This window comes from Arabidopsis lyrata (assembly GCF_000004255.2).
Source record: "Arabidopsis lyrata subsp. lyrata unplaced genomic scaffold ARALYscaffold_5, whole genome shotgun sequence".
Classification (NCBI taxonomy): Eukaryota; Viridiplantae; Streptophyta; class Magnoliopsida; order Brassicales; family Brassicaceae; genus Arabidopsis; species Arabidopsis lyrata.
Genome location: NW_003302551.1, coordinates 20,260,808 through 20,278,869, shown reverse-complemented (window position 1 = coordinate 20,278,869; position 18,062 = coordinate 20,260,808). Strand labels below are relative to the sequence as shown.

At 35.7% G+C, this 18,062-nt stretch overlaps 5 protein-coding genes across 6 annotated transcripts; 1 reads left to right on the top strand and 4 right to left on the bottom strand.

Moving 5' to 3' along the window:
• Positions 1–3,228: 3,228 nt before the first annotated feature.
• On the bottom strand, positions 3,229–4,906 carry LOC9314451 (photosystem I chlorophyll a/b-binding protein 2, chloroplastic). The gene is made up of 4 exons (XM_002876569.2): positions 4,647–4,906; positions 4,130–4,317; positions 3,517–4,031; positions 3,229–3,422 (listed from the first exon to the last, which is right to left on the bottom strand). The coding sequence occupies exons 1-4, from the start codon at positions 4,697–4,699 to the stop codon at positions 3,405–3,407; spliced, it is 774 nt and encodes a 257-aa protein (XP_002876615.1). The 5' UTR covers positions 4,700–4,906; the 3' UTR covers positions 3,229–3,404.
• Positions 4,907–8,314: 3,408 nt separating this feature from the next.
• LOC9312683 (E3 ubiquitin-protein ligase RHA1B) lies at positions 8,315–9,116 on the top strand. The gene has a single exon (XM_021026464.1). It carries the CDS (start codon positions 8,396–8,398, stop codon positions 8,906–8,908), a length of 513 nt encoding a protein of 170 aa, XP_020882123.1. The 5' UTR covers positions 8,315–8,395; the 3' UTR covers positions 8,909–9,116.
• Positions 9,117–10,783: 1,667 nt separating this feature from the next.
• LOC9312682 (syntaxin-73) lies at positions 10,784–12,767 on the bottom strand. Its single transcript, XM_021025799.1, has 9 exons — positions 12,352–12,767; positions 12,142–12,267; positions 11,875–12,034; positions 11,701–11,786; positions 11,513–11,581; positions 11,375–11,419; positions 11,222–11,284; positions 11,055–11,131; positions 10,784–10,969 (listed from the first exon to the last, which is right to left on the bottom strand). Exons 1-9 carry the CDS (start codon positions 12,505–12,507, stop codon positions 10,957–10,959), a joined length of 795 nt encoding a protein of 264 aa, XP_020881458.1. The 5' UTR covers positions 12,508–12,767; the 3' UTR covers positions 10,784–10,956.
• A 219-nt stretch (positions 12,768–12,986) lies between these two features.
• LOC9312681 (bifunctional L-3-cyanoalanine synthase/cysteine synthase C1, mitochondrial) lies at positions 12,987–15,271 on the bottom strand. 2 transcript variants are annotated; one of them, XM_021025800.1, is made up of 10 exons: positions 14,906–15,259; positions 14,671–14,780; positions 14,530–14,587; positions 14,184–14,447; positions 13,970–14,107; positions 13,834–13,885; positions 13,673–13,752; positions 13,535–13,594; positions 13,365–13,445; positions 12,987–13,271 (listed from the first exon to the last, which is right to left on the bottom strand). In XM_021025800.1, the coding sequence occupies exons 1-10, from the start codon at positions 15,068–15,070 to the stop codon at positions 13,173–13,175; spliced, it is 1,107 nt and encodes a 368-aa protein (XP_020881459.1). In that variant the 5' UTR covers positions 15,071–15,259; the 3' UTR covers positions 12,987–13,172. The 2 variants fall into 2 exon arrangements, with proteins under 2 accessions (XP_020881459.1, XP_020881460.1); XM_021025801.1 differs by lacking the exon at positions 14,530–14,587 and having other exon boundaries at positions 14,906–15,271.
• Positions 15,272–15,675: 404 nt separating this feature from the next.
• Positions 15,676–17,800, bottom strand: LOC9314450 (aquaporin PIP1-1). Its single transcript, XM_021025915.1, has 4 exons — positions 17,066–17,800; positions 16,436–16,731; positions 16,049–16,189; positions 15,676–15,976 (listed from the first exon to the last, which is right to left on the bottom strand). The coding sequence occupies exons 1-4, from the start codon at positions 17,391–17,393 to the stop codon at positions 15,881–15,883; spliced, it is 861 nt and encodes a 286-aa protein (XP_020881574.1). The 5' UTR covers positions 17,394–17,800; the 3' UTR covers positions 15,676–15,880.
• Positions 17,801–18,062: the final 262 nt, after the last annotated feature.

Genomic DNA, 18,062 nt, shown 5'->3' with positions numbered 1-18,062 from the left:
AGGGTGCTAGCGGAAGAACCAATCAAGCCCTAGAATTGATATTTTTAAAAACCGGACGGCGAACCGTAAACATGTATTATTGAAGCTAATAAGTAATAACGAATTCATTAGACACTAATTAAAAACATGCTATATGATAAAATAAAATAAAAAAACATTCAAACATACTATGCCCCCATACTCTTTCACTTTTCTTAGTTTTATTTTTTGGTAATATAATTTCATTTGGCTAAAACTTAGAAATTGGAGAGATAAATATTTGTCACTAAACAAGAGACATATCTTGTCACTAACTAAACAAGAAGTGATAAAATTTTTTTTTTGTATTTATGAAAAGCAAAACCACATATGTGGGTTGATATATAGGGATTAGTGCAGAAACACTTGTTTTCACTTATCATAAACCCCAAAGATAAATAAAATAAAAATAATCAAATAAATGTTTGTATAAAAATAATCAGAAGAAGATGGTTCCATTCGCGAAGCTTGGGAGTCTTCGTGTGGCCGGGCAAAATGTAGTCTTCTCCTCTGCAAGTGATGCTCAAGATGGGAGGAACTTTACAGTCAAATTATACATTTTTGTACCATTTTTGTATCTCATATCACATCATCTTTAGGCTTGAGAAACATTCCCAAATTGGAAAAACATTTGGAAGTGGTCCACGTGACAAATATACAAATCCCAGACCCCTCCCAATGTAACAAGAGCGGCGGAGGACTTCCATACTCTTTTCTTTCGTTTCGTATACGTTATGGTGAAATTACTTTTCTACCCTCTCCTTTTTTGAGCTCTAAGCTTAAGACTTTTCCTGAATTGATCAATTGAGGTTTTTTTTTTAAAGAAATTAGTACAAACATTAGTAAAGATATAAGTTATCTTTTAGTTTGGTGGTTAATAGATAAAGGATACATATCTCTCCTATAGTCAGACATGTTTCATTTTAGGTTCCCTCTAAAACGTAAATGCAATTTAATTCACTTTTTAATGTATAAATTATCACAAGCTGCAATGGTCCCTTACTTCGCGACGAGGGAGATCTTCTCCAACCCCTAAGTCAGTTCTGAAGGTATGTAATCTTCTTTTGTTTTGTCTCTGTATCAAAGTTTCATACTTTCATGTTGTTTTATCAAAGCCATGAAGGCATGAGACAACATTGGTAGGGATCAGAGCCGTTCTGCACAAGTTAGACTATCTCAAACCCTTGGTTAGTTATTAAATTTGATATAAGCCCAAAAAAAAAAGATTCACCTAAAAAAATTTCGGCTAAGCTCTCTCCTTTCTTCAAGCTCTTTCCTTTCTTCAAGCTCTCTCCTTTCTTCTTCAAGCTCTCTCCGCTTATGTTCTTCTTCTCTTCATGGTTTTTTTTTTGCAAAGTTCTCACCTTTTAGCGTGCAAAGTTCTATGTGCAAAGTTCTCACCTTTTAGATGTTGTTTTTTTTTTTTTGAAACAGTGTTTTGGAGATGAGGAGATCATTTGGCCTACGTAGGCTCCTGATTTCCCAGGCTAATAAGATAAATGATGCTGCCTTGATAGAGTGCGACATGTAGTTTTTCTGGATTACTTGTACAAAGTTTGTACAAAAGCAAGCAGTTGAAGAACTTGAACATTTCAATCGAGAATATATGAGGATAGATTTATTTTCAAAGTCATTTAGAGAGTACGTGTTTATGTTGTACAATGAATGAATGAGAGATAACGAGATAAAAAAAAATGTAAATAGTCTATATTTTGTGTAGATTAGAAATTGTAAAGGTCACAAACTAATAGGTTGTCTTAGACTTCAAATGGTTGACACAAATTAAGAAGCTAGAAAAACATTCATCTATTTTTTTACCGTGTGAGATGAATAAGTTAGAAATATAATTTAATCCATTCAACTAAATTTTTCTAGAAAAATGAACAAACATAAAGATAAAGTATTCAACTCATTCATCTATTATTTTGTAAACGAATGAGTTGAATGATATATTTTTTTTTCAACTCATTTTTTTCTAATCATTCATCTACACACAATAATTTGTACCATTAGGATGTGATTAAATTCCATTAAGAGTTTTTTTTTTTTTTGTGTGATAAAAGTCCCATTAAGAGTGATGTAAACATTGTAACAAATTTCAAATAAATCGAAATTTGGAAATCTCGTACGTATTTAAACAAAGTCCCATTAGTTTTGTGGATTACTTGAATATAGAGTTTAAAGGTAATAACGCTTGAAATTTGTGGGGAAGTGTAAGGGTCTTTTGTCTTAAGCACTCTCTGGGGAAGTCTCGACGAGCAGCAATCATATCAACACTTATATTAATGTCAGCTTGAGACCAGTTTACAACATCAACCCAAGGATACCTTAATTTGTATCCCCTTCCTTCAAGTATCTGAAATCCCCAAACATTTAGAAGACTTAGGGACTGTTCAAATATTCACTCACCACAATGTAGTGAGATTCTCATATTTATCTTCGTCGTATCTTATCATGATGCAATTAGAGATAAGTTGTTTGCAAATTAGACGAACGATAGTCTTAACCCATGATATGTATTACTATCGTCTTAATGTAAAAACTCACATCAACAACATTAGTGCCTTGGTCCATGAGATCAATTTTTGTTAAACTCCAAAAGTCCAGTCTCCTGATAGCAGCAAGTAGCGACGAAGCAAACAATAAACAACATGAATCAATCAATTCAAACTACTATCAAGATATCTGCTTGCAGAGGATCATCTTCTTTGTTTATTACAGATGATAAGATTATCATCATCATAGAGAACCACTAGGCAGTTACCGTGCAACTCAATCATAGATACAATGCTCCGTAGAAATAAAACCACATTTACTATGTCCTAGTGGATTATATGTCACAAAAGAAAGCACATAGTGAATTTAGAATAGCAGTTGTATCAAACGTACAAGGAAGGAAGAATCTGGCACCTTTTGGATCAACTTCACGAGAGATCTTGATGGCATCAGATCCAGATTTGCAGAGGAAATAGCTAGTATGATGCAGTTGGGCTGTCAAAAGGTAACACACGCAACCTTTTGAGGACAGAAGCATCATCCTTGTGCAGTTGTATTCTCCTACACTCTTAATTTCTTTCAAATCATATTAATAATAGCTTTTTCTAGGGAGTGGCCGTTGTTAGGGATGTTTTTTATTCTCATGAAATCAAATTAACCAACAACGAATCGAGGAGATAGGCTGCTTTAGGCTCCCCTAAATGACAATCAATGTAAAAAGCAATCTTATGATCATTGAGTTAGGAAAAGAGAGTGTTAAGGTGAATCCTAATTTGCATTCGACCACAATTTATATAAATACATAAATATTTTTAAGTTCAAAACGATATTTGTACAAACATGATCACACAAACGCATTCTCCTCCTCCCCATAACCCTTTTTTCTTGTCTCACTTGGGTGTGAAAGCCTGTAAAGAAAAAAAATACAAAAGCTAGTCAAATAAACGAGTCAATGTTTTATGAACATTAATAAAGATAAGTTTTGATTCGGATCACACTTACAGCGAAGATTGTGGCGTGACCAGGATCAGCAAGATGTGCAAAAAGGTTATCAATAGGACCAGTGCCAGTGTAGATGTGTTGGAACCAAGCACCCATCACTGCCAACATAGCCAACCTTCCGTTCTTGATCTCCTTGGTCCTCAACTCCTTGAGCTTAGCCGGGCTACCGGATCCCCAACCCAACGGATCGAACCATAACCCACCCGGGTAACCAACGTCTGTGCCCGTCAGTTTGTTGTTTGGGAAGACTGGGTCAGTGTTGACGCTACCGGGCTTGATGATATCGGCCCATCTACGTCCTTCGGCCCATCCGATCAAGATGAGCTCAACGACGAAGAGTGTGGTTTTGTCCGTGAAATACTCTTGCTCTCCCGCCGTGTACCACGATGGAGTGTTGAGGATTCCAATCTTCGTTAGGAACTCCGGGATGAATATCCCGGCGGCTCCTAGCATCGCCCACCGGCAGTGGACTAGCTCTGCTTGTACGTTCCATTTTAGACTGTCGGGGTCCGATGCTGACATATGTATTCAATTTGTCAGAAAAATATGAAAATAGTCTGATTTTGGTTATAAATTTGGTCAAAACATATAAGAAAGAACAAAAAATACTCACAAAGACCAAGGGGATCAAATCCGAAGTCACCGGGGAGGCTACCGTCGAGCCACTCTGGAGGAGTGCTTCCCGGGAACCAGATCGGTCTATCTGGATCAGCTGCGACGGCGCGCACCGACGCATCTGGCCTGGACACAGCTGGAACAGTCAACTTCTTCTTCAGCCTCAGTTTCTTACCACCCAAGAAACTGCACATATATCATAAACCTAAAAATTTAGTCACAACTTCAATAACAACAACCATGAAAAAATTCATATTATTAGGGCAGATCGGGGTTTGGATCACAAAAAAAATAGTAGCACAACGTTTAATCTAAATGGATCATTATTTTTCTTACAACACATAAACACTCATTCTGATGTAATATTAGTATATATAAACAACTAGATTATAAATTCCGATCAATGGATCACTATCTTTGCGCTATGTAAACTAAACTAAGTTCAAGGATCTTAAGCTCATTCCTATATAGCAAATGATGGTAACTGATAAGAAGAGAGAAAAAGATGAGCTTACCTTGGAGAAGAAATGGCAGCGATGGCAGAAGAAGCACAAAGAGATGATGCCATTTTTCTCGACGTTGTTGACCTTCAAGACTCAGAGTGTGTTAGAAGAAGAACGAAGGAATGATGTGTAATCTATAAAAGCCCTCTGGTGACAAAATCAGATTCTGCTTATCTGATTATCTATACGGATAACGCAATGAGTTTCCTCATTGGTCAACTTATTGACACGTGGCAACTTCGTCCCACCACATCTGAGATTTTCTCTATTTGAGCATTTGTTAATTGAGTTTTTAAAAGAAGGAAATGTTAGCTTGTATTTCAAGTGATTGGGCCGATAAAGAATACGAAAGCCCATACTGTTTTGCGTTATCTATTTTTAGCTGAAATTTATGGGCCGTCAAGAAAATAAATAGCTATGGCTTTAAGTCTTTAACATTTGCGGTACCTCATCATTTTTATGTACCTTCTACAAATTTAATTGCAATTTTCCTATATCCAATTTCTAATAAAAACATGGAGTGGTACCAAGCAAAAGGAAACATGAAGTGGTACCATGTGACGTGTAGGAGAAAGACAAGACGACGAGATCTAATACTGTACACTCACAAGCAAAATGATTAAATATCTACAAGCATAGTTGTTATTATAGCGAATGATTGTATACGTTTATTTCTTTCTATCTCAAAACCACCCCTGCTTTATAGGAAACAAAAATTGTGAATCACATCTATAAAATCTTATGATTAGCAAACACTAAATAGCAATGTTTTATGTGACGTATAAATAATGGTAGTAAGATTCCTAAAGAGAGTAGGAATAGAAAACATAAGGATGGAGAATAAGCTAATTATATATCTTTATCGTAATATCAACAACAAAAGGTCCCTAATTAAGACCCTAACAGAGACCGATCGAATACATGAACTCCAATCTTTTTATTAGAAAAACAAAAATAGTGTAATAAAAAAAAATTGTGTTGTCGTGACTTTTTCAATATCATCTAAAATTTTATTCAATTACAAATGAAGTAATGATTGAACCTCTTATTCCACCGAAACATCATCTTAAATCTAAGATCAATATTGGATCAAATAGGGTTTAAAGTAGGGTATATATTAGATTAGGTTATGAAACAAACAAGAAACAGTCAATCAAGTATATTCGTATCGATGCATCATGGGACCAGAGAAAGAGATGGTGCGAGTAATCAAAAATTAAACAGTGACATGACAAAGAGAAGTGTGGGAGAGGTAGGAGATGAGATGATAGGCATAGAAGCAATAGGGCCATGTGGCTGTCTCGGCCTCATTATAACATTTCCAAATCAACACACCATTCTCCATACTTATTTCGTTCCTCTTATCGTTTTAGAGTTTTTTTTTTTTTTTTGGATCGATGGTAATTGACAAATTGCATGTTTTTTTGTCGTATAACATATATAAACATTGACTAGTTGAGCGTCATGAATTTTCTCATTGAAGTTTGGTTTGAATTCCGTGACATTGATTACAAAATTCTACTACAATACATGTATCATTATACCCCTATGCAATACCATCGTGTAAAACTTATAAAATAATTTATAAATGTATAGGTGTATTAATGTGTTATTATGGTACCAATACGTCTTGTCAAAATAACTTTAAATGATTTTGATTATAACAACAAAAATGATCTCAAACGTTGATATTTTTGTGAAAGTTGTAGTAGGCTGTAGGCTACAGTATATATATTTTCTTTTCTTTTTTTGTCAAAAGAAAATTTATTATATGTGTTTTCTATTTATAAGGTTTCAGAATTCAGCGTGTGATTCTAAATAAGGCCCATAACTTCATAAATATACCAAATACATCAATTTTATTATTTATCCCTGGTTATTTTGTGTGAGTCAACCAAAGAGTATGTTTTTTTTTTGGTGTAAAGAACCAAATATGTTAATACTTTTTTTTTTTTGACATCTTTGGATCGACAAGGCCCGATTCATAGCCAATCCCTATTACGCGGGGTAACGCGACTTAGTGGAGTCGAACTCCGGTGGAGAAGGCGGAGTCAAGTGGACTTAACCACTTGACTAAAGGCACATCCCCAACCAAATATGTTAATACTTAATATACTAAGTTTGAAAATATCATCGTAAGTAAGTTTTCACATCTTATGAAATTTGTTCACATGACTATAAGTATTAGATTATACGACCACTTGATTTAAAAATACGATTATAGATAACATAACATATATGTTCATTGCAAAAACGACATTTCTCCGATCATAGTTGAGCCATGAACCATTGCCGGTTGGTGGAAGGATCATTGCCACCGACGACTTGTCTCCTATATCTCTCTCCGGTCCACCACTGAGTTAAACAATAGACTTTTTCTTCTTTTATATAATTATTAATTATGTACATATATAATCTATCATTTTCGAAATTGAGGGGTATAGATAAGGTTGATTCCTCTTCTTTATTAATCATCTCTTTAAAGCCTCCTTGACCCACATACACCCTTCTCTCGTTTCCCTTTGCTTTCTTCATTTTTTAAAAACTTTTTATTTTGTAATGTTTTACTCAACCTAATGCCTTTTTCTTTTATATATCATCGAATATATAATTCTGTTAAATTTAATACCGATATATCAAAACATTTTGTTATCACTTTTCAAAACTAGAAGTAATCCAAAATTTTATAGTGTTGTCAAAATAAAAAACTATTCTAAACCGAAGTGCAAAATAAAGCATGGTTTAATTTTATATATATAACAAAGACAAAAGCAATGAACTAGTTTATAAATAAAGTAATTGATCTCTTTCATTTTTGATACATACACCTCAACTGATACCAACATAGAATCACAAAAGAAATATCTAAACTTGTTAAACAAAGAAAAGAACGTAATAGTTAGCTACTTAGCTCAGCATATGTAATTACAAAATAATTTTTAACGTGTAAATACATTTTGTTGTTTTCCTATAACCAGTATAAATGCTAATAGAGACAACGCATCAGACCTCTTTGACGTGTGATTCACGTAATGAAGCTCAGCCGTTTGATTTTACGTTACCACAAGATTAGTTAACGATCTTGATCAAATTACCCAATATTGTTCTTAAAGATCATGATAATTAGTGCTCTATTTTTTGTTTGTTCTTATTGAAAAAATGTCCTAATACCGAGAACGTAGCCTATTTATCTACTGCCTAGTGTAAATTTCACGTGTTAAATAACATTCAACGAATCCCAAAAACTAAAACAAAAAAATGCAATTCCATTTATAATAGTAATCAAAAAAAAAAACTAGGAGGAATTAAATCCTCCAATCCACATCAAAATCTCAAATCAACCGCACGTACCACGTGTGCTGATCGTCGTGCAACTTGCAGATGCTTTTATTCCCAAAAAAAAAATCAAGTTAATACTGTAGAGACGCACGTAGCCAATTAAAAAAAAAAGATCCAACAATGTTGGTGACAGAACCATATCTCACAGGCAATCTTTTCCCAATTCTACTCTTTTTTACCTCATTGGAACGTTCACATAACAAACGTCACAGTCAGTTAACTCTATCAAAATCAATCTTACACGACACGACGTCGTGTAGATGGATCTTGTACCTTCCCTTCATCTTCTTCCTCCTCCTTTGCTTTCTATAAATCAAACTTCTCATTACATTAAAAAAATCAACTTTTTCAAAAAAAAAAGAAAACCCAGAGCTCACTCACTCTCTCTCTTCTTTCCCTCTCTAAAAACCCTAACTTTCTCCATGGGCTTTCCCGTAGGTTACACAGAGGTTTTCTTACCGAAGCTTTTCGTACAAACACTTTCGATTCTTGGTTTCATCAGAACCATCGTCTTCTCTATCTTCCGCTTCTTGGGTCTCTCAGATTTTCTCGAAATGGATCAAACCTGGCCCGACTACACATCGTACCCGACCCGAATACCCGAAACCCGCTCACCCTTCTCCGCACTCCTAATCAGAGAGATCTTACCGGTTATCAAATTCGAAGAGTTAACGAATTCCGGCGAAGATCTACCGGAAAACTGCGCCGTTTGTTTATACGAATTCGAAGGAGAGCAAGAGATCCGGTGGCTGAGAAATTGCAGACATATATTTCACCGGAGCTGTCTTGACCGTTGGATGGATCATGATCAGAAGACGTGTCCACTTTGTAGAACACCGTTTGTTCCAGATGAGATGCAAGAAGAGTTTAATCAACGGCTATGGGCTGCTTCTGGTGTTCATGATTTTCACTGTCCCGTGACCGAATTATTATAGAAGAACCACGCTTTCTATCTTTTTTGTGTCCCTTGTGTTCTTTTTTTTGTTTTGACTTTTCACCCCTGTACTTTTGATTTTACTTTTTCCACCCCCTTACTGACAATTAGATTTGCCACGCTTTTATGTGTGTATATTTTGTACATATGAATGAGAGATGAGCAATAAACATGTACCGAAAACAGGAAAATAAAAAGCAGTTTAGTTACTTTGAAAGTTAAAAAAGAAAAATAATACTATTGAATTGAATGCTAAAAATATCCAAAAAAAAAAAACAAAATCAATACCATATTAAACTGAACAGTATAAAATTCAAGTCTTACATTTTTAATCCAATCAAGTGGTTTATTTGCAGATTGAAAGTTATGACCATAAATTGCCATTTACAGTAACTTATGCTGTTTTAGTTAGTTCTGAGAGTTATTAATGTATTTTAAACCGAGAGTAGTTAAGATCGTGTCAGAACTTGTCTCTGACCAGTGACCAGTGACCACATCTGTAAATTTTTGTTGGTAATTATGGTAATAAATATTTTAAAATACAGAGTCACCTTTTTATCTTTAGTTTTAACCAAAAGGATCTAAATTCAATGGATCATGGTAATGCGTAAAGGCAGAATCTGGTAACATGCTTGGTCTGCAGATCCATCAGTCAATTCAAACGTAATAATTCAATGAATTTATTTTACTTGAATAGAAATATACCAGAAATCCAAAAATCTTGAAAACCGAACATTTCTGATTTATTTAGTACTCCCTCCGTTTCAGTTTAGTTGTCGTTTTAAGATTTAAATTTTGTTTTATAATAGTTGTCGTTTTAGATTTTCAATGCAAATGTTTGGTAAAAATTCTAGTTTTATCCCTAATGTTTTAATGTTTTGGCCAATGAAATTTTTTATAATATATTAATAAAGGGTAAAACAGAAAATTTAATGCTTTTCTTAATTTGTGTGAAAAAACCTTAAACGACAACTAAAACGAAACGGAGGGAGTATAAACATAAAAATCTCAAGAAATAAATCAAAAATGAAAAACTGAAATTCTCGTCTTAATGTTCTGGAATACCTCTTTATCAGATGTTGTATGTTAGGAGATCTCGTAATCACTCTTTTACTTCTAAGGTTTCCTCCAAAATTCTATCATTGTATGTTCAATTATGTAGCATTTTTTTTACTGAAGGTGAGATTGTAATGCATTTTTTTTTACTGAAGGTGAGATTGTAATATGGTATAGAGAGAACAGAGAAGACATGCTTTCAATGTAGAGAAAGATAATTGAAGTGGGTAGGTTAAAAATGGGGGGCAAGTGGTATTTACTATTTGGGTAATGATTGAAAAGATGACCAATACAAATCACCATCATCTATATCATGTCCTGCTCTAGATTTTATGTCCTAGAGAATCTACTTTTATAATAGTCTATATAGACTATCTATCTATCAGTAAACAACAAAGCAATTTGAGTTGGTTTAGATTTTCGTAGACTCGTAGTCCACACACACACGTATACAAAACATTAAAATATAATATAGAAATACATGCTTTATAATGTATTTGTAAATTGTTATATATACTCCAGTTAGCAGCACAAGAACCTCCGAGAACATTGCTTGCAGTTGCACAATTAGAATGGGGAGGTGTGTAGTGGTTGGCTCCACCTCAAAGTCACATCATGAAATGGAAAATTGTTTGGCATCTGATTATCTGAATCGCATCCCCAAAAAAATCCGAACTTGGCTGGATGTGACTTGCAAGTTTGTAATATGCGTCAAGCATTCCTTTTTCTTTTGAAGTAGGAGCTCATGAACTTGAATTTCCAATGTCTTTTAGAGCAATTTTTTTAGATGAGTACGGATATTTTCTTTTGGATATCAATGTGAGATAGCTATAGATTTGCATTAGAGTTTAGTTGACTTGCTATTTTTAAGTTGAATACTCGTTTTTTTTTAAACATGGGTGTATATAGACAGATGAAAAGTAAAACTTCCATATTGTCTCTACCATAAACATGCATGTGTAATGTAAATAGCGTCTCAGGCATCACCAGCTTTCACTTCACCGAGCTGCAAAAATCACCAAATAAAGATAAGGACGATGAAGCAAGATTTCAATTCTCAAAGATCAAAAGTGAGCACAAAAGAAGGTTACTTGTATATGAAGGCAGCGATTCCCAGGAGTATGCATAAGAGGATGATGTCTATGCAGAAGTTGCGGCTGGATCTCAACTATTATCAAATAGAGAGCAATGAGGTTAACGATATTATAATGAGAATGGTTTCGATCTCGATCTCAGAGGAATGTGTGTGTTATATCACCTTTGTTACAGTATCCTTAAGCCTCACATTGGTGCTTTTCAGGTCAGTAGCTGCCTTGTCAATCTGAATGATATAATACCAAATGAAGAAATGGTAAACACAATCTTGTTAACGAAAAAATCATATCAAGGACAAGTGTGTAAGTTAAATAACCTTTGTATCTATTTCATCCATGAGTGGTTCTTGTCTATCAAGTTCCTGTAATGTAATGTACCAGTAAGAAGAGCACTACGACATGATTAATAAAGGTAACATCAATCGCACAAAAAAGATATCGGTATAGAGGTGGACCTCATTGATGTCCTGAGCCATATTCTTGAGTGTATCCAGTCCTTCAGCTATGTAATCCAATCCTTGATCCTGCTTACACAGTAGTTAGACTCTTGTTTTTAGAAATCGATCATTATAGACCTAATGATAAACCAAAAAAGCAACACACACACACACACACACACACACACACACACACACACACTTGCCTGTTTTATTCTTTTAATCTCATACTTTTGTTTAAACTGATCAGACTCTCCGGTTGGCTCGAAATATCCACTACCAATTCTGTGATCTGATACAAATGAGCAAGTCTTCATTAATCAACATACTAATCTTATAAAGCAGAGGTCACAAACTACAGAGAAACCAGTATATAATACCTGAGACATTAGTATCGAATCTGATATTCGAATACGATGTTGAAGCTTCCCAACCACCTACAAAAGGAGCAGAGGTTTCTGGTATGGCCTCAATCTTATCTCTCAATGACAAAACCAAATCATTCCTAACATCAAGCTCTTCCTTTGAAAGCCCTTTGACCTAAAAACAAGTCCTTTCTTACCATCACATGCAATAAAACCAACCTCTCACCAACATAGATTTTGATAAAAAATTAGGTCATTGAACAAAAAAAAAAAGAGAAAGACCTTTTTGAGAGCAAGTCTCTGAAGTTTTGGAATTCCTTCAAGCAATCGAGCTTTCGTTCTTCGAATCTCTGCGTTCATCGCCACAGCTTTCGCTTTGTTCGTCTCAGACGATAAATCCTCTGTTTTCTATAACGTTCCTCACAATTGTACAGTTATAAAAAAAACCAAACATACAGAGAAAAAAGCGAAATGGGGTTAATATGATCAAACCTGAAGAACAGTTTCGAGCGCAGATTCGACGGCGGAGTAAAGGCGGGAGAAAGCGTCGTCGCCGGAGACATTAGCTTCTCTCTGTTTATCGATATCATACTTTTCGTACTTCTTACAGATGGAATCAACCCTAGTGATCAAATCAACTACGCCCATCTTCGCCGCTTGACGCTAGGGTTTTGTTCGCCGGAGATTTTCCCGAAGCCTACTTCCGAAAGTTCTTGTTTTGAATATGATCAGAGCAGTTACAGGTATGACACGTGGGACTTCTACATAACAAAAGCACAGATGATTGTTTTGTGGCCGTTGGATTTGTTGCCACGAGGGCGTATCATGAAGATTATATTTTCCTTATAAAGTTGAAGATTATTTTCTTTATGAAGTCAAAAATGTTGATTTTCTTGTGTGTGTGATATTGGTCAAATACTCTCAGTCGTTGTGTGATATTATTAGTAGTCAATGCTTATAATAAAACGTTTTATTTCATCAAAAAAAGAGTAATGATTTTCCAATCTATATAGTACCTTTTTTTTTTGCTTCAAAATCTTGATTGTTTTCACTTCTAAATTGAAGTACTTAAAAAGGCTTATATGTTTGATATATCATCAATCAAAACTTTTCTTTGGAAAAAAGTGTATCTTGAACCAGGAAATGATTTTATTAATTGGATTTTCAATATCGAAGATCGACATACAGTAATTATTTTTCCAATATCACATTAACAATACAACAATATAAATACAAACATATTACTCTTACATCTTGTTTTTATAATCTTTTGCTCCCGAGATTTTTTTGGTAAAGAGTCAAGTCTTTCTTCATCAATCAACTGAAACCGGCTTCATCTCTTCTGCTTCTTTCCTCAGCTCATCAAACAGAACAGACGACAAATATCTCTCTCCGAAGCTCGCATGAATCGTCTGTTATAAAGACACAAAACGATTTCCTCCCTTACCAAATCAAACCACACAGATCAAAAAGAAAACACCAAAAATACTTTTTTCCTCTCTTACCACAATGAGTTTGCCTTTATTCTCTGGCATTTTCGCCAATCTAATTGCTGCCACGGTGTTAGCACCCGACGATATCCCGACCTACAAGTTGGTTTCCGTACTTAGAACCAGAAAACTAGAACCAGAAAACAAACTAACCATTTCTCTCTGCAAATCATCAAAACACTTACCATAAGACCTTCTTTCAATGCCAATTCTCTAGCCATCTTTATAGCATCCTCACTACTAACCTGTTAACGTATTCTCAAAACATAAGCTTTAAAAGTTGAGAACATTGAAAAGATGGAAGCTTTAGCCGTATACTTTACCTCAAGAACACTCTCCATAACATCCATATCCAAGATTTCTGGTTTGAATCCAACCCCATTGCCTGTGATAGCATGCGGACCTAACTCAAAGTTCAAAACTCTAAGATCAGCAACCGCAATGAGGATATACTAATAAAGTGTTAAAGATGCAAAATGTTCACCTGGTTTGCCACCGTTGAGTATGTTGCTTTCAGCAGGCTCCACTCCATATATCTACCATTTTTGCAAGACATTCATGATCAAAAGCAATCTCTTTTTCGATATTCACAAGATATCATCAGAACTTAAATCAATCACCTTAACATTGGGGTTTTTAGATTTAAGGTATTGGCCAACACCAGAGACTGTGCCTCCACTGCCAATTCCCATCACGAATATATCAACATTCCCAAGTGTATCTTCCCAAATCTCAGGACCAGTTGTATCAAAATGAATCTGCATTCCAAGCATCATCTCTAGATCAAATGAGAATGCACAATCAAAAAGAGATCTCTCTAACTCATAAGCATACCTGAGTGTTTGCTGGATTAGCAAACTGTTGACACATAAAAGCATCAGGAGTATTTTCAAGGAGGTCATAAGCTTTCTTAACAGTTCCACCCATTCCTTTAGCTGGATCAGTGAGGACAAGCTCTGCACCAAAGGATCTCATCGTCACTCTCCTCTCCAAGCTAGTGTATGAAGGCATTGTCATAATAATCCTGTACCCTTTCAGAGCAGCCATGAAAGCCAAACTAATTCCCATGTTTCCAGAAGTGGGTTCTATCAAGGTAGTCTGAAAAATAAAGCATCAATTCAATGGGTAAGAAACTCTTGATTCACCATTAATTTGAGAAAAGAAAAAAAAAGCTAATTACTTTTCCAGGGATGATTAGTTTTTTCTTCTCTGCATCTGCAATCATGGCTATAGCTGGTCTAAAGACAAACCAAATCGAACAAAATCAATACTTTCTACTAATGCTTATGAATGATTTGAAGATTAGGATTTCACAAAGAACCTGTCTTTGATGCTACATGTAGGCTGGAAATGTTCTTGCTTGGCTGCAATATACGCTTCACAACCTTCAGTGACTTTGTTGAGAAACACAAGAGGTGTTTTTCCAATAAGCTACAACGTAAATACAGACGAATTTGTTAATCGACATCAGAAGAAAGACGAGAAATTTGGTAAAACCCAGATCGCAGTTTTGAAGATACTAAAAAAAAACGGTTTTTTCTTTTTTCTTTCGTTACCAGAGATGCATCACGTTTGGCGTTAGTGGAGGGGAAGTCTTTGGGGAGATCTCTGAGTCTCTGAGCAAAAGAAGGAGATCCAACGGTGGAGAAGAGTTTCCTCACGGTGTGGCTGAAGCAGGGGATCGTCTCTTTCCTCAGTAACCTCCTTGAAACAGAGGCCATTGTTGTTGACTAAAACGGAGTAAACGAAGTTTGAAGAGTCAAGAGAGTGAATCAAAGTTTAGAGGAGGAGTGATAGGTGAGGTGGAGAAGAAAGCAATCATATAAATGGATGAGAAAACGAGACAAATACATTGCATCATCATCCATTAAGTGTATAATATTCCAAGTTGATTGTTGGAACTATATGAGAAAAGTAATTTTGAATTGGAGTAAGTGAAGGGTTCTTGTCAGAGTTCTATTGATACTCGTGGAATGATCAAATTTACAGTCAACTTCTTACACCTCTTTCTAGCAAATTTTTTAACTTTTTTTCTTATTCAGATAAATTAGCTATATCGGTCAAGGAATCTTCGTGCTTTGTTGAAAAGTATGTGACAAATGGGACCATTTTCATGGTGATTTTGGTGGCTGTGTCTCAATTCGATTAGGATTTAGGCGAGGTTGGTGACACTGACACGTTTAAAATACCATAACAATTACTGAACCGGACGAAAATTCCAACCTAACCGGTTAACCCAATTTCTGAACAGGGTGAATCTTCAAACCTAACTGGTTAACCGGTGATAGACCTAACGCATCTTAATGGGCTCGTTTAACAAAAAAAGTCCATGTTAAACATCTTTGATTGTAATTTTGTAATAAACAGATTAACAATTTGCAAATAAATCCCTTTTGGGAATTTCTTTCCTTGTTTACAAAGATTGCATTAAGTGGGCACATAGATAAACACATTTCACACATACATGTAGATCAACAATAGAAGCAACTAAGGACAAGAAACCAGGAGACTTGATGATGTCTTGTTTTAACTTAGCTTCTGGATTTGAAAGGGATGGCTCTGATGACAACCACATGGTAAAGAGCAGCAAGTGCAGCTCCAATGAAGGGTCCAACCCAAAACACCCACTGCAAAAGGGAAAAACGAAACTGTCAGAGATAAATTATCGGCAATTGGTATATAGTTTTTGGGAAACTCACGTGGTCGTCCCATGAATGGTCTTTGTTGTAGATGATTGCAGCTCCAAGACTTCTAGCTGGGTTGATGCCTGTGCCAGTGATTGGGATGGTTGCCAAGTGAACCAAGAAAACCGCAAACCCGATTGGGAGTGGTGCAAGAATCTGCAAAATTGTTACAAATCTTTAGTCGGTAAGCAACAAATTCAATGTGAAACCATGGGAATCAGTCTTTCCTTCACACTAATGGCTGCTTCAAGTTCACTCGTTTCAATTGTTTCTAGCAACTAAGTTACATGGACTAGTTACTAACGGGGACATGAGAGTCACACTAAGGCAGTTTAAAAGTTCACTCATTTCAATTGTTTCAAGAGGCTATAAGCAGCTATGTTACATGGAGTGGTAACTTACAGGGACATGAGAGTCACGAGCGTTTCTCTTGGCGTCAGTTGCTGAGAACACTGTGTATACAAGGACAAAAGTGCCAATAATCTCAGCTCCAAGACCACTTCCTTTGGTGTAACCATGAGCCACAGTGTTGGCTCCTCCTCCTAGAGCCTGGTATTGCTTAGGCTGGAACCCTTTGACCACGCCAGCACCACAGATGGCTCCCAAGCACTGCATCACTATGTAGTACAGAGCTCTGGTAAGCGACAGCTTCCGGGCTAAGAACAGACCAAAAGTAACCGCCGGGTTGATGTGTCCACCTGAGAGTTACATGAACAAATACATTCCAAGATTAAGCCAAGGATACAATTCAGATTAGAACACTACAAATTCCACAAAGATTGTAGGCTACAAATTTGTGGAATTTGTTCAAGATTCAAGATTTTGCGTGAATTTGTTCCACAATTTGTAGCTTTCTGAGATATCTCAAAGATTTCTTGAATCAGATCCAAATGGAACAAATTCTCGCAAAGAAGCTAAAACTAATCTCAATTTTCTCAAAGATTATAGCTTTCTCCACCCAAACACTCAGAAACCTAATTACAGTAAAAAAGGCGTATCCTTTTGGAGAAGGAGAGAAGTAGAGTGACTTACCGGAGATACCAGCGGTGCAGTAGACTAAGGCAAAGATCATACCACCGAAAGCCCAAGCGATTCCTTGGATTCCAACGGAAGCACACATATTGGGTGACCTTTTAACTCCCATAACAGTCAAAACAGTGATGTAGAGGAAGAGGAAAGTAGCGATGAACTCAGCGATCCCAGCTCTCCAAAAGGACCATGAAGAAAGCTCACCAGGCTCGAAAAACGGAGCCGGTGGTGGTTCATTGTAGTCCTTGTCGCTCTGAGCTGATGTTCCGATTGGTTGTCTCTCCGGGAACTTGTTAGCTCCAACTCTAACGTCTTCTTCTTTGCCTTCCATTATCTTTGACTCGATTCGATCTCTCTATAGAGAAATTAGAAAGCTTTGGTTTTGTTTTTTTTCTTCTTCTCTGAGTGTGGTGGATTTTAGAAAGTAGAGTGGTTATTTTTATAGTTGGAAGATAATGCATAGAAATGGAGAAATAAAATAAAAAGACGATGATGACAAATTGATAAGTACATCAAAATTTGTTAATGTTATCTTCATAGTAATCATGCTACTAAATAAATCTAATTATTGGATTGGGTCAGTGATAATTTAAGCGTTTGGACAGAGTTTTGAATGCTCCATTCCAGCTATTTTTCTAGTTTAACTAATGTTTTATAATCAAAACAGATCAATGTCTGTTTTTAATAATCCTTATGATTGTAACTAAATAATTGCTTAGTTACTAACTGCTACGAACAAAACACGATCCTCCAGTTGAGATGATCTGGCGTTTGCCAGCCAGGATAAGCACATCTGTACCATGCACCATGCACATACATTATGTACCATGACTGTGACATTCACCATAATGATTAATGAGTGTAGCACAGAGTTTGAAAATGAAGGGATGGTACTAATAATTTTGTTATTCTCTTCATGATCGTCTATCTTTTTTGTTTTCTTTTTCTTATGAGGATTGATAATTGTAATCGAACTAGTGAATACAATTCTTCTATCGAC

Excerpts from the sequence above, each read along its gene's own strand:
- LOC9312683 (XM_021026464.1), top strand. The coding sequence starts at position 8,396 with ATGGGCTTTCCCGTAGGTTACACAGAGGTTTTCTTACCGAAGCTTTTC.
- LOC9312681 (XM_021025800.1), bottom strand. The coding sequence starts at position 15,070 with ATGGCCTCTGTTTCAAGGAGGTTACTGAGGAAAGAGACGATCCCCTGC. Across the intron at positions 14,448-14,529 it reads AACTAATCATCCCTGGAAAA|ACTACCTTGATAGAACCCAC; the intron begins GTAATTAGCTTT and ends TTTATTTTTCAG. Across the intron at positions 13,753-13,833 it reads ACTCAACGGTGGCAAACCAG|GTCCGCATGCTATCACAGGC; the intron begins GTGAACATTTTG and ends ACTTTGAGTTAG.
- LOC9314451 (XM_002876569.2), bottom strand. The coding sequence starts at position 4,699 with ATGGCATCATCTCTTTGTGCTTCTTCTGCCATCGCTGCCATTTCTTCT. Across the intron at positions 4,318-4,646 it reads GCTGCCATTTCTTCTCCAAG|TTTCTTGGGTGGTAAGAAAC; the intron begins GTAAGCTCATCT and ends ATATATGTGCAG. Across the intron at positions 4,032-4,129 it reads ATTTGATCCCCTTGGTCTTT|CATCGGACCCCGACAGTCTA; the intron begins GTGAGTATTTTT and ends TACATATGTCAG.
- LOC9314450 (XM_021025915.1), bottom strand. The coding sequence starts at position 17,393 with ATGGAAGGCAAAGAAGAAGACGTTAGAGTTGGAGCTAACAAGTTCCCG. Across the intron at positions 16,732-17,065 it reads CTGCACCGCTGGTATCTCCG|GTGGACACATCAACCCGGCG; the intron begins GTAAGTCACTCT and ends TGTAACTCTCAG. Across the intron at positions 15,977-16,048 it reads ACCATTCATGGGACGACCAC|TGGGTGTTTTGGGTTGGACC; the intron begins GTGAGTTTCCCA and ends TCCCTTTTGCAG.
- LOC9312682 (XM_021025799.1), bottom strand. The coding sequence starts at position 12,507 with ATGGGCGTAGTTGATTTGATCACTAGGGTTGATTCCATCTGTAAGAAG. Across the intron at positions 12,035-12,141 it reads AGAGACTTGCTCTCAAAAAG|GTCAAAGGGCTTTCAAAGGA; the intron begins GTCTTTCTCTTT and ends ACTTGTTTTTAG. Across the intron at positions 11,582-11,700 it reads AGATTAAAAGAATAAAACAG|GATCAAGGATTGGATTACAT; the intron begins GCAAGTGTGTGT and ends CTGTGTAAGCAG.